The sequence below is a fragment of the Oncorhynchus mykiss genome, chromosome 6 (assembly GCF_057628025.1).
Source record: "Oncorhynchus mykiss isolate SJ-2025 chromosome 6, ASM5762802v1, whole genome shotgun sequence".
In the NCBI taxonomy this organism is placed as follows: Eukaryota; Metazoa; Chordata; class Actinopteri; order Salmoniformes; family Salmonidae; genus Oncorhynchus; species Oncorhynchus mykiss.
In genome coordinates this window covers 84119347-84136827 of record NC_143027.1, presented here as the reverse complement: position 1 = coordinate 84136827, position 17481 = coordinate 84119347, and the positions used below count along the sequence as shown (strand labels likewise).

The 17481-nt window shown below is 43.0% G+C and overlaps 1 protein-coding gene across 3 annotated transcripts; it reads left to right on the top strand.

The window, feature by feature from the left end:
* Nucleotides 1–4: 4 nt before the first annotated feature.
* On the top strand, nt 5–17053 carry LOC110506882 (AN1-type zinc finger protein 6). 3 transcript variants are annotated; one of them, XM_036981238.2, is made up of 6 exons: nt 5–237; nt 8643–8800; nt 10576–10690; nt 11947–12050; nt 15877–16008; nt 16163–17053. In XM_036981238.2, exons 2-6 carry the CDS (start codon nt 8650–8652, stop codon nt 16309–16311), a joined length of 651 nt encoding a protein of 216 aa, XP_036837133.1. In that variant the 5' UTR covers nt 5–237; nt 8643–8649; the 3' UTR covers nt 16312–17053. The 3 variants fall into 3 exon arrangements, with proteins under 3 accessions (XP_036837133.1, XP_021442425.2, XP_021442426.2); XM_021586750.3 differs by lacking the exon at nt 5–237 and adding an exon at nt 891–1087; XM_021586751.3 differs by lacking the exon at nt 5–237 and adding an exon at nt 891–1101.
* The last annotated feature ends 428 nt before the right edge of the window (nt 17054–17481 follow it).

Here is a 17481-nt window from a genome sequence, read left to right as displayed (position 1 = left end):
GACGTCACCGCCAGTTTAACAGTCGGAGTTGAAGTGTAAAAAGTAACAAATAGACAGTGTCTGGTCGGGGGTAGGGGAGAGGCGAGAAAAGACAGACCCAACAACACCGCGTAGAGTTAGCAAGCCTACAATCGTGGTCGTTCGTTTTTCTTACCTAGCTAGCTAGTCTTTTCCGAAGTCCAAGAAAGTTATCGTGGGCTAGCTACTTACGAGTAGAAACATAACGTTAAACAGAAGGTAAGGAGGCAACGTCAGTTCAAACTAGCTAGCTACTGATAGGTCTGTGTAGCTAGCTGGCTAGCCAGTAGATATCGCACTAACTTTTAACGATGCTTTGGATCTTTTTTTTAGCTACAGCATCTAATGTTCTGGTACAGCTAAGTTATCTAACTAACGTTAGTGTGACTATATATACACGATATACTATCCTGCCAGTGCTACTACGTTAGCTAGTTAGCTACTGTAACTGTATCATACAGTGTATGACCTCGGTCCTTGAAAACTAGGTTAGTGTCCACTTATCCAAGGACGGCTAGCCTGCACAAAACTTTAACACTTGATGTTAGCTAACGTTAGCTAGATACTTTTTGTTTTTAATGTTACATTCCCTGTTTTAAAGTTGGATTTTAACTATAATAGGTCAGTAGAGACGAGATGCATAGGCAGTTAACTACATCATAATCATGTTGATGTCAACAACTTCTTGGACGTACAGTAGATAACGTTTGCTTAACGTTACAATGATAAATGACAGCTAATTAAGAGGTCGCTAACGTTACATTTACGTTATGGCTGGTGACAATTTGTTATTATACTTGTTTTCTGTCACTGCTGTATTCGGGGTGTATACTTTCACATACCCTGTCCAACCAGCTGTGTTTTTAAAAGGCTGTAAATGATTGACGTTTAATTTGTGCAAGACGATAATATATATGGGCGTGGTTTACTAAACAAACAGCCAATGACAATGGATTATGTGTAGTCAGTTGAGTAAATTACGTTGTGGGATCATTCTGCGTATGATGTCGGATGTAATCTGCTGGTGTAGAGACGAAGAAAGAGAGGAGTAGGAGAGAGGGGGAAATTGGTACGTTTCTTGAGGTTGGTCCAATACAAAGTTACATGATTGTGATGGACACCCATTTCAGGTTTATTCTCAACCAACGTTATTTCTCTCTGCCTAAGTTGCCTGTTGCAATGATGCACTTATCCGAACAATACTGGGCACTGTTGAGACAGGCAGTGAAACGATAATACAGGCTAGGCTGGGGATTTCTAACAACATTTTTCACACAGTTCCGTGTGATTTTAATCGCAATTTACTGCGCTCACTGCAAGCTACTGTAAGAGCTACTGACTAGGTTCATTGTTGCAACTTTTCATTGTTTGATTTATATGTTTGTATTATGTTGTCTAGTTGATGGCAGCATTTATTTCCCCAGTTTGTTTTTGTAGCTAATGTGCTTGGGACTAGGACAATCAAATAGCTTTTATGTTATCGTACAATGCCCTTCGCTTTGTTGCATCTCGGAGCTTATATTGGACTATTTTGAGTATCAATGGAGGACCCATACTTCCTCTGTTGCTGCTAGGTCCATCTACTACTAGAGGCCCAGTGTTACTGTAAGACAGCTGTTCAGTTAAAATGATGTTAAAAAAATAAACAAAGCCAATGGCAAATCATAATGTAGGCTAACACCTGTGATGTCATGTGGATGTAGGCTAGCCTATGGCTATGGGTTCCTGTGACTTGGGTAGTGTTGGCCTATTCAAACAACACTAGTAGGCTATTACCCCAGCCTATAAGAACAGTTATTTAGTTATATTGGTTCCCCCAAACCACATTACGCCACTTTAGATAAATGGAATCAGATGACAAGTCCCTGGCCGATACCCTCAGATGACATCCTTGCTAGTAGAGGAGAGAGTTCTTTCCCCAGCCAAGGTGAATATATCAGCCTATCTGTGTGAGAGTCAGCATGTAGCCTATAGTCATGAGTGACTGTGTGTCAGTCTTTGTTGAACTGGTTCACTGTGGTTGCACAACTAGGCCAATGACATAACACTGTCCTTAGCCTCTGCTGTGATGTGTGCAACAAGGCTTCAGCTGGAGTTCACACGTTTGTTTTCCAGATTTCAGCTAAACTGAATGTGTAGGTCTACACATGTTTTGGCATTTAGATGGGCCTTATGTCTCTTACCTGTTAGCTAAGATGTATGATTAGGGAAGATGTTCAGGCTAGTCTACATATTGGATTCCTCACCATGTTCGTTAAAGATACGTTACTGTACTGCGTAACGATTGCATGCCAGACATAGTTTCAGCCCCAGGTAGGCCTAATGGTTGTTGTGTTCTCTGAATGATTCACCTCTCACCAGGTGTAGGTCCTAAATGGCACCCTATTTACTATATAGTGCACTACTTTTTACCAGGGCCCGTGGGGCTATGGAGGGAATACTATGGTGCCATTGTTTTGGACTGGAGCATCTCATTGGCCTGCTGTAAAGACAGTCCACATCGTTTCTATGTTCAACCTGAGAAAGTAGCCTGCTGTGTGTGAAGTCAGCACTTATCGCTTCCACGTAGCCTACTCAAGCTTGATCTGATTTCGGTCTATATGCATTGATGATGTGTGTGTGTGTGTGTGTTTCTCTCTCACGTGTGTGTGGGCGTAGTGTGGGATTGTTACTATTGTAGATTTTAAATGGCAGATTGCATAACATAATCTAGACTAGAGGAGGCCATCATGAAATCTCACTCATTCATCTGGAGATTGGCATCAGGGGGGCAGGGGTAGAGAATTGGGGCAATGATTGGTGTAAGGAAGGGGAGCGAGGGGGGACTTTAATTACAGTAATATTGAGAAGGATGGAATGGTGCTGATCTTCGGAACCTGAGATCTGAGCCTGTATTTATCAAGTGTCTCAAAGTAGGAGTGTTGATCTAGGATCAGTTTAGCCTTTCAGATCATAATGAATCAAATTATTATGGACAGGCAGGATCTGATCCTAGATCAGACACTTCATAAATACGGGCTCTGGATAAGTTGTATTAGTCGTATGTACAGGATACACATGGTATACACCGTCCAACGAAATGCTTACTTAGGACCTCTTCATGTCTCTTCCACCAGTAGGCTATTTCAGATCAAAGGAGAAAAATCACACAGGCACGGCACAAATTCTGAACGTGGCACAAGACTTGAGCAAAAGGAGAGCCTATAGGCGGTCTATGGTTTCAGGCTGTAGCAATAGAAAGAGTGTGAATCTCAGCTCACTGTTAGCATGATCTTCATTGAGTTAACCTGCTGTTGTATGGCTCGCTTTCTTTTCACCATGGTAATCTTGGTATTTCAGCCCCTCTGTGAGTGGTTGCTATCCACCCTGATTAAAGACAGTCCCTGAGATTACCACTGGATTATTCTCTCTCTCTCTCTCTGTGTCTCTCTCTGTCTCTGTCTCTGTCTCTCTCTCTGTGTTTATGTAAAAGATTTAGGATGATGAAGTCAAATGATGTCCTCCCCGTATTACCTTAAGAGCCCAGTACGATGCTGACGACACTTTGGTGTCACACGTCCACGCGCTCTTAAACTTGTTATGCGTTCTGTATATTTTCCTTTGCATTCTCAGGGTAGTGGAGCAGCCCTCCCTACCCTGTCTCCCATGGAGGAAATGGCAGTGTACTAAACCATACACCAGATGTCCAACCCAGCAGATGCACCATTACATCACTACTACCCAGATCAGTGTTACCATATCCAGGCTTAGTTTAGACTATGTCCCAAATAGCACCCTATTCCCTATATTTGGGCTCCCGAGTGGTGCAGCGGTCCAAGGCACTGCATCTCGGTGCTAGAGGCGTCACTACCGACACTCTGATTTGATTCCAGGCTGTATCACAACCGGCTGTGATTGGGAGTCCCATAGGGCGACACACAATTGGTCCAGTGTTGTCCCGTTTTGGTCGGTGTAGCCTGTCATTGTAAATAAGAATTTGTTTTTAACTGACTTGCCTAGTTAAATAAAGGTTAAATGCATAAACATTTAGTGCACTACTTTTGAGCAGGGCCTAATATAATGTCATTTGGGATGCATCCTTATACAGCTTATGCCACATTAGCAGAGTTTTCATTTCTGTGGCTTCTTTGATGTTTTGACATGGTAGCCTGTTACAGTGTTAAAGTGTTACAAAGAGTGTAGGCTATGGAGCAGTAGCCTGTATCGAATTAGGCCTAATGCTGTTCCCCGCACAGAAAATGAGGCCGCATAGAATGTATTAGGCTCAATTATATAGCCTAGTTCAGGGATCATCAACTAGATTCAGCAGCAGGCAGATGGTCAGGGGGCCAGAACATAATTACTGTAAACGTGCAAATTGACTGCAAGAAGCCCAAACAGATATCATTTGACTAAAATAGTCATTTCAAACCTTGCTTACATTTGTGTATGATTACATATCTCTTTATTATGTGTGGAAATTCTTTGGAAAAGATCTCAAATTAATTTGGAGCTGATTTGCTGGTGTTTTTAATCTTTTAGTCTTATGTCCCTTTTTGTTGCTCAGAAAACTTGGGGGGCAAATAAATTGAACTGCGGGCTGCCAGTTGGGGAACCCTGACTTAGTGTATAACAAAAAAGTGAGCTGTAAATCAAGTTGTTAGCCTACGCCAAGGCTGTATTTGACCTGTAGTTAGTCTCTCTGCTCTCTGCTCTCTAGGCTGTATTTGACCTGTAGTTAGTCTCTCTGCTCTCTAGTCTCTAGGCTGTATTTGACCTGTAGTTAGTCTCTCTGCTCTCTAGTCTCTAGGCTGTATTTGACCTGTAGATAGTCTCTCTGCTCTCTGTCTCTAGGCTGTATTTGACCTGTAGTTAGTCTCTCTGTCTCTAGTCTGTATTTGACCTGTAGTTAGTCTCTCTGCTCTCTAGTCTCTAGGCTGTATTTGACCTGTAGTTAGTCTCTCTGCTCTCTAGTCTGTATTTGACCTGTAGTTAGTCTCTCTGTCTCTAGGCTGTATTTGACCTGTAGTTAGTCTCTCTGCTCTCTAGGCTGTATTTGACCCTGTAGTTAGTCTCTCTGCTCTCTAGTCTCTAGGCTGTATTTGACCTGTAGTTAGTCTCTCTGCTCTCTAGTCTCTAGGCTGTATTTGACCTGTAGTTAGTCTCTCTGTCTCTAGTCTGTATTTGACCTGTAGTTAGTCTCTCTGCTCTCTAGTCTCTAGGCTGTATTTGACCTGTAGTTAGTCTCTCTGCTCTCTAGTCTGTATTTGACCTGTAGTTAGTCTCTCTGCTCTCTAGGCTGTATTTGACCTGTAGTTAGTCTCTCTGTCTCTAGTCTGTATTTGACCTGTAGTTAGTCTCTCTGCTCTCTAGTCTCTAGGCTGTATTTGACCTGTAGTTAGTCTCTCTGCTCTCTAGTCTGTATTTGACCTGCAGTTAGTCTCTCTGCTCTCTAGTCTCTAGGCTGTATTTGACCTGTAGTTAGTCTCTCTGCTCTCTAGTGTCTAGGCTGTATTTGACCTGTAGTTAGTCTCTCTGCTCTCTAGGCTGTATTTGACCCTGTAGTTAGTCTCTCTGCTCTCTAGTCTCTAGGCTGTATTTGACCTGTAGTTAGTCTCTCTGCTCTCTAGTCTCTAGGCTGTATTTGACCTGTAGTTAGTCTCTCTGCTCTCTAGGCTGTATTTGACCTGTAGTTAGTCTCTCTGCTCTCTAGGCTGTATTTGACCTGTAGTTAGTCTCTCTGCTCTCTAGGCTGTATTTGACCCTGTAGTTAGTCTCTCTGCTCTCTAGGCTGTATTTGACCTGTGGTTATTCTCTGCTCTCTATGCTGTATTTGACCTGTAGTTATTCTCTGTCTCTAGGCTGTATTTGACCTGTAGTTAGTCTCTCTGCTCTCTAGACTGTATTTGACCTGTAGTTAGTCTCTCTGCTCTCTAGACTGTATTTGACCTGTAGTTAGTCTCTGTCTCTGGGCTGTATTTGACCTGTAGTTAGTCTCCCTGCTCTCCAGTCTCTGTCTCTAGGTCACCCATATCCATAAGCAGCCTCATTCCCTGCCCCTCTTCTTACCCTCTTCTCTCAAGTCTGTGTCAGCCTGTCACTTGTTATACAGGAGAGTGAGTGTGAGGCTTGGGTTTCTCCTCTGATTTTTAATACAGCACATTTTAACTCTGCGCTTAGGCTATATGTTGTTTTGACTGCCTTACAAGGGCAGGCTGGCCCAGAGAAACAGAAGTGAGAGTTACACCATACACACTCAGCAGTCGGTCGGTCAGAGATTGGGCGTGACCAAAGACACAGATTAGTAGTAGCTACTGTTATCTTCCACTTTCAGCAATTAACCTACAGTGGGGCAAAAAAGTATTTAGTCAGCCACCAATTGTGCAAGTTCTCCCACTTAAAAAGATGAGAGGCCTGTAATTTTCATCATAGGTACACTTCAACTATGACAGACAAAATGAGAAAAAAAATCCAGAAAATCACATTGTAGGAGTTTTAATGAATTTATTTGCAAATGATGGTGGAACATAAGTATTTGGTCACCTACAAACAAGCAAGATTTCTGGCTCTCACAGACCTGTAACTTCTTCTTTAAGAGGCTCCTCTGTCCTCTACTCGTTACTTGTATTAATGGCACCTGTTTGAACTTGTTATCAGTATAAAGGACACCTGTCCACAACCTCAAACAGTCACACTCCAAACTCCACTATGGCCAAGACCAAAGAGCTGTCAAAGGACACCAGAAACAAAATTGTAGACCTGCACCAGGCTGGAAAGACTGAATCTGCAATAGGTAAGCAGCTTTGTTAAAACATTTTTTTTTTTTTACCTTTATTTAACTAGGCAAGTCAGTTAAGAACAAATTCTTATTTTCAATGATGGCCTAGGAACAGTGGGTTAACTGCCTGTTCAGGGGCAGAATGACAGATTTGTACCTTGCCAGCTCGGGGGTTTGAACTTGCAACCTTCCGGTTACTAGTCCAACGCTCTAACCACTAGGTTACCCTGCTGCCTGTGGGAGCAATTATTAGGAAATGGAAGACATACAAGACCACTGATAATCTCCCTCGATCAGGGGCTCCACGCAAGATCTCACCCTGTGGGGTCAAAATGATCACAAGAACGGTGAGCAAAAATCCCAGAACCACACGGGGGGAACCTAGTAAATGACCCACAGAGAGCTGGGACCAAAGTAACAAAGCCTACCATCAGTAACACACTACGCAGCCAGGGACTCAAATCATGCAGTGCCAGACGTGTCCCCCTGCTTAAGCCAGTACATGTCCAGGCCCGTCTGAAGTTTGCTAGAGAGCATTTGGATGATCCAGAAGAAGATTGGGAGAATGTCATATGGTCAGATGAAACCAAAATATAACTTTTTGGTAAAAACTCAACTCGTCGTGTTTGGAGGACAAAGAATGCTGAGTTGCATCCAAAGAACACCATACCTACTGTGAAGCATGGGGGTGGAAACATCATGCTTTGGGGCTGTTTTTCTGCAAAGGGAACAGGACGACTGATCCGTGTAAAGGAAAGAATGAATGGGCCATGTGTCGTGAGATTTTGAGTGAAAACCTCCCATCAGCAAGGGCATTGAAGATGAAACGTGGCTGGGTCTTTCAGCATGACAATGATCCCAAACACACCGCCCGGGCAACGAAGGAGTGGCTTCGTAAGAAGCATTTCAAGGTCCTGGAGTGGCCTAGCCAGTCTCCAGATCTCAACCCCATAGAACATCTTTGGAGGGAGTTGAAAGTCCATGTTGTCCAGCAACAGCCCCAAAACATCACTGCTCTAGAGGAGCTCTGCATGGAGGAATGGGCCAAAATACTAGCAACAGTGTGTGAAAACCTTGTGAAGACTTACAGAAAACGTTTGACCTCTGTCATTGCCAATAAAGGGTATATAAAAAAGTATTGAGAAACCTTTGTTATTGACCAAATACTTATTTTCCACTTGTAATTTGCAAATACATTCATTAAAAATCCTACAATGTGATTTTCTGGATTTTTTTTCTTCTCATTTTGTCTGTCATGGTTGAAGTGTACCTATGATGACAATTACAGGCCTTATCTTTTTAAGTGGCAGAACTTGCACAATTGGTAGCTGACTAAATACTTTTTTGCCCCACTGTACATAGCTCTCCTATGTGTTAATATCAGATAGCCTAAGTACAAGGGATTATACGTTTTCAGTGCTTAGGTCATTGTGTTGCCATAGAATGCTCAGGCATCGTGATGCAACAAACAACTTCTAGAACTTGTGAGTCCAAGTCTAGGGAATTGTGACCAACTTGTTTTGTTTTACACCACTTTCAATGCTACAGCTGGCTAGAGATTAGAAGACAATCTTCCTTCCGCTTCTGTGTGTCAGTTGGTAAGAGTATGGCACTAGCAACACCACAGGTGTGTGTTCAATTACCACAAGGATTACATACTTATTCTAAAAGTCACCTTGGATAAAAGCGTGTGCTAAGTGGTATAGCCTTTTGCAACAGCACACTGGCCATCTCCGCTCCCTTTTCAAGAAACTAACCTTTGGCTTTCACCAATACCTAAGCATGTTTTAGACCTAGGCAGCAGCCAATCCTGAAATGGCGTGATAGGTCAATATGGCTTTGATCTCTCCACTCTTAACCTCCACAGGAGGGACATGGCCCAGGAGACCAACCAGAACCAAGGGCCGCTGCTCTGCACCACTGGCTGCGGTTTCTACAGCAACCCACGAAACAATGGCATGTGTTCCATGTGCTACAAGGACTTCCTCCAGAGACAAAACAACAATGGACGAGTCAGTCCACCAGGTGAGTAGGAAAGAGATTCCAGAGCTTTCCAGTATCTTATTGATGATCATTTAGTTTATCAATCAAAAAAGACCTGTTAGACCAAAATATTGACACGGACTCTTTGACTTTTGACTGAGTGAGCACAATTGCTGGTGTTTGGGACTTACTATTTCACAATGAAGTCAGTTTACAAAAAAACGACTGAAGTTTGTTTGAAAGTCTAATGATAGAGACAGTAACACCAGACAGTGACTGTAACTTTAGACAGTGTCTCGTTTGAGTGAGTGACATTTGCCACAGATTATCCATTATATTTAGCAGATACCCAATTAAAAGAAATGTCTTAAAAATGGAAGGCAAGATCAAGTTGGCCCATTCTAGCCAATGAGAGGGCAGATGCCTGTATGAACAACAGGCACAACTCCAATATAACATATTTTTTCTCTAAGTTTCCAGGATGTCATGTATCCTACTTATATCAGTACACTCGTAACAACCTAAGCATTATAAAATATATATTCTATCAAATAAGCCATTGCATTTTATGTTAATCAAATGCTACAAGTGGTGAAAGAAACACACAGCTATTTATGCGAGGTGCTGGCTAGCGGAGTAGAACACTTGAAACACACAGCTATTTAGGCGAGGTGCTGGCTAGCGGAGTAGAACACTTGAAACACACAGCTATTTAGGCGAGGTGCTGGCTAGCGGAGTAGAACACTTGAAACACACAGCTATTTAGGCGAGGTGCTGGCTAGCGGAGTAGAACACTTGAAACACACAGCTATTTAGGCGAGGTGCTGGCTAGCGGAGTAGAACACTTGAAACACACAGCTATTTAGGCGAGGTGCTGGCTAGCGGAGTAGAACACTTGAAACACACAGCTATTTAGGCGAGGTGCTGGCTAGCGGAGTAGAACACTTGAAACACACAGCTATTTAGGCGAGGTGCTGGCTAGCGGAGTAGAACACTTGAAACACACAGCTATTTATGCGAGGTGCTGGCTAGCGGAGTAGAACACTTGAAACACACAGCTATTTAGGCGAGGTGCTGGCTAGCGGAGTAGAACACTTGAAACACACACCTATTTAGGCGAGGTGCTGGCTAGCGGAGTAGAACACTTGAAACACACAGCTATTTAGGCGAGGTGCTGGTTAGCGGAGTAGAACACTTGAAACACACAGCTATTTAGGTGAGGTGCTGGCTAGCGGAGTAGAACACTTGAAACACACAGCTATTTAGTCGAGGTGCTGGTTAGCGGAGTAGAACACTTGAAACACACAGCTATTTAGGCGAGGTGCTGGCTAGCGGAGTAGAGCACTTGAAACACACACCTATTTAGGCGAGGTGCTGGCTAGCGGAGTAGAACACTTGAAACACACAGCTATTTAGGCGAGGTGCTGGCTAGCGGAGTAGAACACTTGAAACACACAGCTATTTAGTCAAGGTGCTGGTTAGCGGAGTAGAACACTTGAAACACACAGCTATTTAGGCGAGGTGCTGGCTAGCGGAGTAGAACACTTGAAACATTTAAAGGAGAGCCCACACTCTAGGAGGATCCAATAATTTAACCTAATATCCAATGTTTCGACAGACAAGCTGTCTTCATCAGGGTAAGATTCTATCAGATTCTACACTCATTGACCGACATACAAAACCTCCTTGTTTGGTGAGTGACAAATCAAACCGGCACCTGCTGGAGGAGACAGATTTTGGGCCCAGTCGTCCCTCTCGTTTGCCTCTTCCTCTCTGTTTTGGGACTGCTCTGATTGAAACGTGTGTTGTCATTGCAGTGTCGTCCTCGGCGGCGGTTAGCAGCCTGGGGGAGTCCCTCCTAGCCCAGTGCTCAGAGAGCAGTACTGTAGATGTGCCGTCAGCCACGACCCACACAGACACCAGGATGAACAGGTACAGTAGGTATAGAGCTACTATTCTCTGAAACACGCTATAAGCATGATCACACCTCCACCATGTCTACGGTGTAGCTGCCAAGCCAGCCATGCAACATACAGTATAGGATACACAGGCCATGTGGAAATGAATGTAATAAAGTAGCCTGTGAAACGTAAGTACACTAGATATACATAGTTATTACTGTACGTACGCGATGCCAAAAAAAACACATGGCAATCCTGCAGACTTGCACACCAGTTTATAGCTGTGGGGCTGCCCACGTCTGAGAATTTTTGCTGCGCAACTAAGTAGAATCATTTTGCGTCGCTATTTGTAGTTCTTGCATTGCTTACTACGTATGGTCAAGGCTAGTATGACGGTGGATTCCCAGGCTTTAATTATTATTTTAAACCTGGATAATTTATTTCCTGTTACAAAATTCAAAGATGTTGTGTCATTTTAAATTAGTGTGTCAATCATTAAGTGGTTTCTCACCGGAAGTTAAGGTTATTTTTGCACCATGGTCTTCCTGTACCCCATTGAAGTACAGTACAAGGAAGTCAATCATCTATAGTTCTGTCTGAATAGTGTGATGTCATCTCCCCGGATGCTTCTGTCTCTTCTATGAGACAGATTCCACTTGCCATGTCCGTTTCCCCACTCAGTGTGTGTTAAAGACACGAGACCTTCTGTGGTTATCTAATGAGCTCTGTCTTTGTCAATCTGTACCGTACCTAGCCCTGCCCAAATCTACAGGGACACTGTTTTCTCAAACCCACAGAAAATGATTAGATTTTTTTTTTTAATCACTGTATAGAATTGAGTTCTGCTCATTTCTCTACGGTCGTTACGGTTGTATCCATTTTTAATACACTTTTTATTGCTTCAACATTGAAAGCTTGTAGCTCTATCTATAACCACAGAGACCCTATTATGAAGCCACAGTGGACAGCTGCCACTAAGTCTTTCTGGATAAGAGCGTCTGCTAAATGCCTCATGTGAATGCCAATCATTCTGACTGTCTGACAGTGAGGTGGGCATTAGTGGTGAAATGCTTTGTAGTATGATTGCCATAGTTGATGGCATGTCATTGGATTTTAGTCAGTCTTCTTCCTTCAGCACATTTTCAGAAACATCCTGAATAGGATTAAATTGAAGTCTTCAAGTGTACCATTTTCATAATACTGTATATAGCTAGTCTTCTAATCTAGACTACCAACTGATGGATCATGTTTTAGGCTAATTGAACACTTATATTCCCCCCCCCCCAGGGTTGTATCTAGCCAGTCACTCTTAACGACAGCACCAGCTACTCATTCAGAAGAGGAGAGGACAGCCAAGTCTGAAGAAGACCTGAAAACCGAAGAGATACAAGGTGTGTATTACCAGCGCGTTTCACACAAACCTTTTCTCACAGGGACGAGTCAATCCTCATTTGAGATCTGCGCGTGTAACTCACATTTCTGTGCTAGATGTCATTGACATGAATTGACATGTTCTCATTGACATCAATGCATGGTGTACATAAGACTTTGAGTTATGCAGGCGACTCTCAAGTTAGGATTCAGACAATAGTGCTGTTGCTTTGCTACCCTCTCATGTTCCTGTTCCCGGTTACACTGGTTCTCTAGTGTTTCTGTCTACCCTCTTCTAGAACAGTTACACTGGTTCTCTAGTGTTTCTGTCTACCCTCTTCTAGAACAGTTACACTGGTTCTCTAGTGTTTCTGTCTACCCTCTTCTAGAACGGTTACACTGGTTCTCTAGTATTTCTGTCTACCCTCTTCTAGAACGGTTACACTGGTTCTCTAGTGTTTCTGTCTACCCTCTTCTAGAACGGTTACACTGGTTCTCTAGTGTTTCTGTCTACCCTCTTCTAGAACGGTTACACTGGTTCTCTAGTGTTTCTGTCTACCCTCTTCTAGAACGGTTACACTGGTTCTCTAGTGTTTCTGTCTACCCTCTTCTAGAACGGTTACACTGGTTCTCTAGTGTTTCTGTCTACCCTCTTCTAGAACGGTTACACTGGTTCTCTAGTGTTTCTGTCTACCCTCTTCTAGAACGGTTACACTGGTTCTCTAGTGTTTCTGTCTACCCTCTTCTAGAACGGTTACACTGGTTCTCTAGTGTTTCTGTCTACCCTCTTCTAGAACGGTTACACTGGTTCTCTAGTGTTTCTGTCTACCCTCTTCTAGAACGGTTACACTGGTTCTCTAGTGTTTCTGTCTACCCTCTTCTAGAACGGTTACACTGGTTCTCCAGTGTTTCTGTCTACCCTCTTCTAGAACGGTTACACTGGTTCTCTAGTGTTTCTGTCTACCCTCTTCTAGAACGGTTACACTGGTTCTCTAGTGTTTCTGTCTACCCTCTTCTAGAACGGTTACACTGGTTCTCTAGTGTTTCTGTCTCAATTACCTTAGCTTTCTTGGGAACAGGAACAATGTTGGCCCTCTTGAAGCATGTGGGAACAGCAGACGGGGACCAGGATGTCTTGCTTATAGTCTTATAGTCCGTGGTTGACTGTAGACCCTGCCACATACCTCTCGTGTCTGAGCCGTTGAATTGCGACTCTACTTTGTCTCTATACTGACGCTTGTTTGATTGCCTTGCGGAGGGAATAGCTACACTGTTTGTATTCGGTCATGTTTCTGGTCACCTTGCCCTGATTAAAAGCAGTGGTTCGCGCTTTCAGTTTTGCTCGAATGCTGCCATCAATCCACAGTTTCTGGTTTGGGAATGTTTTAACAGACGCTGTGAGTGCATCTGCGATGTTGTACCTTCTGATGAACCCGCTCACTGAATCAGCATATACATCAATGTTGTTCGCCGCAATGCGGAACATATCCCAGTCCACGTGATCGACGCAATCTTGAAGCGTGGAATCCGATTGGTCGAACCAGCGTTGAACAGACCTGAGCGCGGGAGCTTCCTGTTACACTGGTTCTCTAGTGTTTCTGTCTACCCTCTTCTAGAACAGTTCAAGTATTAGTTTCTGTATTTCACTATGGGATACGCCCCCAGCGTTTGATATATAGCACAGGGCAGTCGGTCGTCAGGATAAGCTTGTCTGACAATACGAGTCAGTATATCCCATAGTGAAATACTGAAACTAATACTTAAGAGAACTATAGATTACAACTGTAACCCCGGTTCTCTGATAGTATGAGTGAGGTATTTCACTAGAACACCCTCCTTGCATGAGTGGGGAAGAGGTGTGGCTTATTCTTGAATGACTCAGATGTTGCGTTGGGCTCTTTTATAGGGTAGGAGGGACACCCTTTCCCGACTCGCACGTCTCGACGTCCAACCAATCATGGCTGGCGTAGTGTAGTAAGGCTTCTGATGAATACACTGGGGGCGTATCCCATAGTGAAAAACCTCACTCATACTATCAGAGAACCGGGGTTACAGTCATAACCTATAGAAACACTAGAGAACTGTCTTCTAGAACAGTTACAGTACATATACCCAATTCAACATTTATTAAAGAGGAACTGTGTTAGAAGGGTAGAAAATACCCCAAAGTGTTAAGCTTTTAGTCTTGAATTACAAACTAGTCGCTAAAGTTTGTCTGTGTGCCTACATACGTGTGTGTATGTGTGTCTGTGTGCAGAGCGAGCACCATGTAGAGCAGCTGTAGAAAGTGAACAGCGGGAGCCCAGCACAGCAGGTAGCTCAGGGACTTGCCCTGATAGACAGGACAGTCAGCCAGTGAGAAGCCAGGATAGCCAGGACAGGAAGTCAGTCAGAAGGCCTGCCCCAGAGGACAGCTCTCGCAAGAGGAAGCTAGAGGAGCCACATGGAGAGAAGGGTGAGTGAGGACAATCGCGACAAATGGCACCCTATTCCCAATGTGTAGTGCACTATTTCTGACCATGGCCTATGGGGATCTGGTCTAAAGTTGTGCACTACTGTGTATATAGGGAATAGGGTGCCTTTTGGGACGCACACAGACAGAACAGACGGCTGTCAATGGTTGTTATAATGACTTATAAGCTTTTAGAGAGTGGATTGAGTGAGTTCTAGAGAGCAGTGAGAGTCTGAGAACAGCTGCTAGCTGCTTCCCCTGTACCAAGGGTGGCCAAAACCTGGGTCGTATTCATAAGTGCACACCGTAGCAAAATGTTTTGCAATGAAAAATGAAAACAAGCGTTTCTTATTGGACAAGTTCAGGTACTCCCTGATTCGGTACATTTCCTTCCGTTTGGTTTCTACTTAATCCCAATGGCCACCTTTCCTTATCTCCTTTCCCCCACAACCACTGATCTTCCATGTCACCATGGGTGAAAGGGTATTGTAGAAACCCCATCCACTACTATACAAAGGTAATGATGAAAGGAAGCTCTTTGAGAGGACTGGAATCTTCAGGCCCCTTCTAAAAATCATCCCTTCATATCCATATGGTCAAGACTGTACAATATGGGTTTTGTATAAACTTAAAAAGGACACGTGTATATAAAAATGTTTACTTTGTTAATAGGAGGAAAAAATATCAAGAAACGAACAATAAAGGAACTGGTTAGTACTTTAACACTTCATTCTTACAGTTGAATGCTTACTGTGTGATACGTTTACCCAAAGGCAAGTACTGGCACCATGCAATAACCCCGTCACTTCTGTTGTGTTGTGACTTCTCTTCTCCATGACAGGGAAAGGGCGCTGGCTTTGTGCCAGATAAGATGAGCTTTTCTACCCATTATGTTCAAAATGAATCTAAACAAAGAAAAGCAAATGTGTTGTAAAAATGTCTGTTTTTCAGCTGTTTTTTATTTCCTACTGAAAATATGTTAAGTGGCAACAAGCATAGTAGGCTTCCGCTTCGATCACACTGACAGTGTCCTTGTGCAAAATAGTACGCAACATCTGGATATGTATGTTCCGAATGTTCAACATTCACCTTCTGCTACCATTTCTGTCATGTCGTCTACGCAGACAGTTTGACACATGGATAAATCCACCGTATGCACCACACCGAACGCTCTGCAATGCTGCAAGGCAAACGCAGCGTTTTCATTGGAAATGAATGTACTTCTGGTGTACCAAAATACAATGATGCTGTCTGTGTGATGGAAGCGTTAGTCTGTAGCACAGTGAATTGTAGTGCCATCTCCTGAAAAGCATGGCTATTGGGAATTCCTTTAAAGCTGCAGCAGCATTGCTGAAAAGGTGAGACTGTAAAGTTGTTCTGTGTGATCCATCCAGTGTCTGTATCGGTATCCGAAGACACGGACCAGGCCTCGGTAGACGGACAGGACAAACCCTCGGACTCAGACCAACCCAAAGCCGCCAAGAAGAATCGCTGCTTCTCCTGCCGCAAGAAAGTCGGCCTCACCGGTAAGGTTCTGACACATTCTCCTGTTGGCTTAGTGCAGTGACTTAATAGTTCCCATTTTCTCGCTCTGTCTCTGTATGTACTTTATATCCTGGAGATACATTTGGCGGTCAGCCATTTTGTTTTACCTTCAAACTCTTCCGTCTGTGTTCCCAGGCTTCGACTGCCGATGCGGCAACGTGTTCTGCAGCATGCACCGGTACTCAGACGTTCACAACTGCACTTTCAACTACAAGGCCGACGCAGCGGAGAAGATCAGGAAAGCCAACCCTGTCTGCGTCGGGGAGAAGATACAGAAGATCTGAAAGCAGGTTTGCTGTGAATCGATGTCCACCCGGAAGCCTGCGCTTTTAGATGACCCATCAACCACCTCTTCCTTTCTCCGTTTCCTCTTTTCATTTGAAGTTGTTAATGTGAGCAACGCTCCATTCCCATCGGACACTTTAAAATCATGCATGTCAGCTGCAAAAACAATGTCTTTGTAAATGTATTTTCACTTAACCTGTTTCCTTTTGTAGTTTTAATTCTTTTATCCCTTAAATGTCGTGGTTTATGAAAAATCTGAAGATTTAAACCATTACAATATTTAGATTGATTAATTGGGCTTTAATTACTTTGTTGGCTACTACTGGAAAGGCTGTTTTTCTGGTGTTAAAAAAAATCCAAAAAACAAGCATGTTAAAAAGCATGAAGGATCTTTCCTCCTTTTGGACTGTATGTAGCCTGACAAAGACGACAGAACAGATTGTGTTTAACATTATCAGCGAGAGAGCAGAAACCAGGATTGTGCCGTTGCTCCCAGACCTTTTTGTATAATTGAGTCATTTTAAAGACTGTGTGTGATCTGCTGTGTAAAAGAGTTTGTTTATCATATGATTATGAATAGCCTGTATGCATGTTTCCGGTTGTGCGTTTGAGGATTATAAAGTTCATTTATGGGTGCACAGGAGTATGACCTGAATCTATTGTTCTGTATTTATGTTAGTTTATTCACTGTCTTAACTTTGATCTGAATAAAGCTCTAACACATTTTTTGAAAATTTGAAATGTTATGCATTTGGTACAATTTCTCAGAAAACAAATGAAGGTCCAAAAAGTGGTTTTGGATGTTAATGAGTACTGTCATATAATGCCTTTACACAGGCAGCCCAATTCTCATATTTTGTATTTACTAATTTGCATTTTGGCCAGTCAGATCATCTCTGAAAAATATGACTGAAAATATTTTGTGATTGATCAAAATACCAATTTGTGGGGGGAAAAAATCAGGATTGTGCTGCCTGTGTAAACGCAGTTTAACAGTCTACTAAATTGATATCACAAAATAACGTCACTTTTAACTTTTTTAATAGGGTAATATTTATCACACCCCAATCAATAAAAGGTAATCAGTTCTAGACCGCATCATTTTTGCTGAGTCATTTTCAAACCGTTTTGGGTTCATCACAGTTCTTGAAAAAGGGTGGATATAAGAG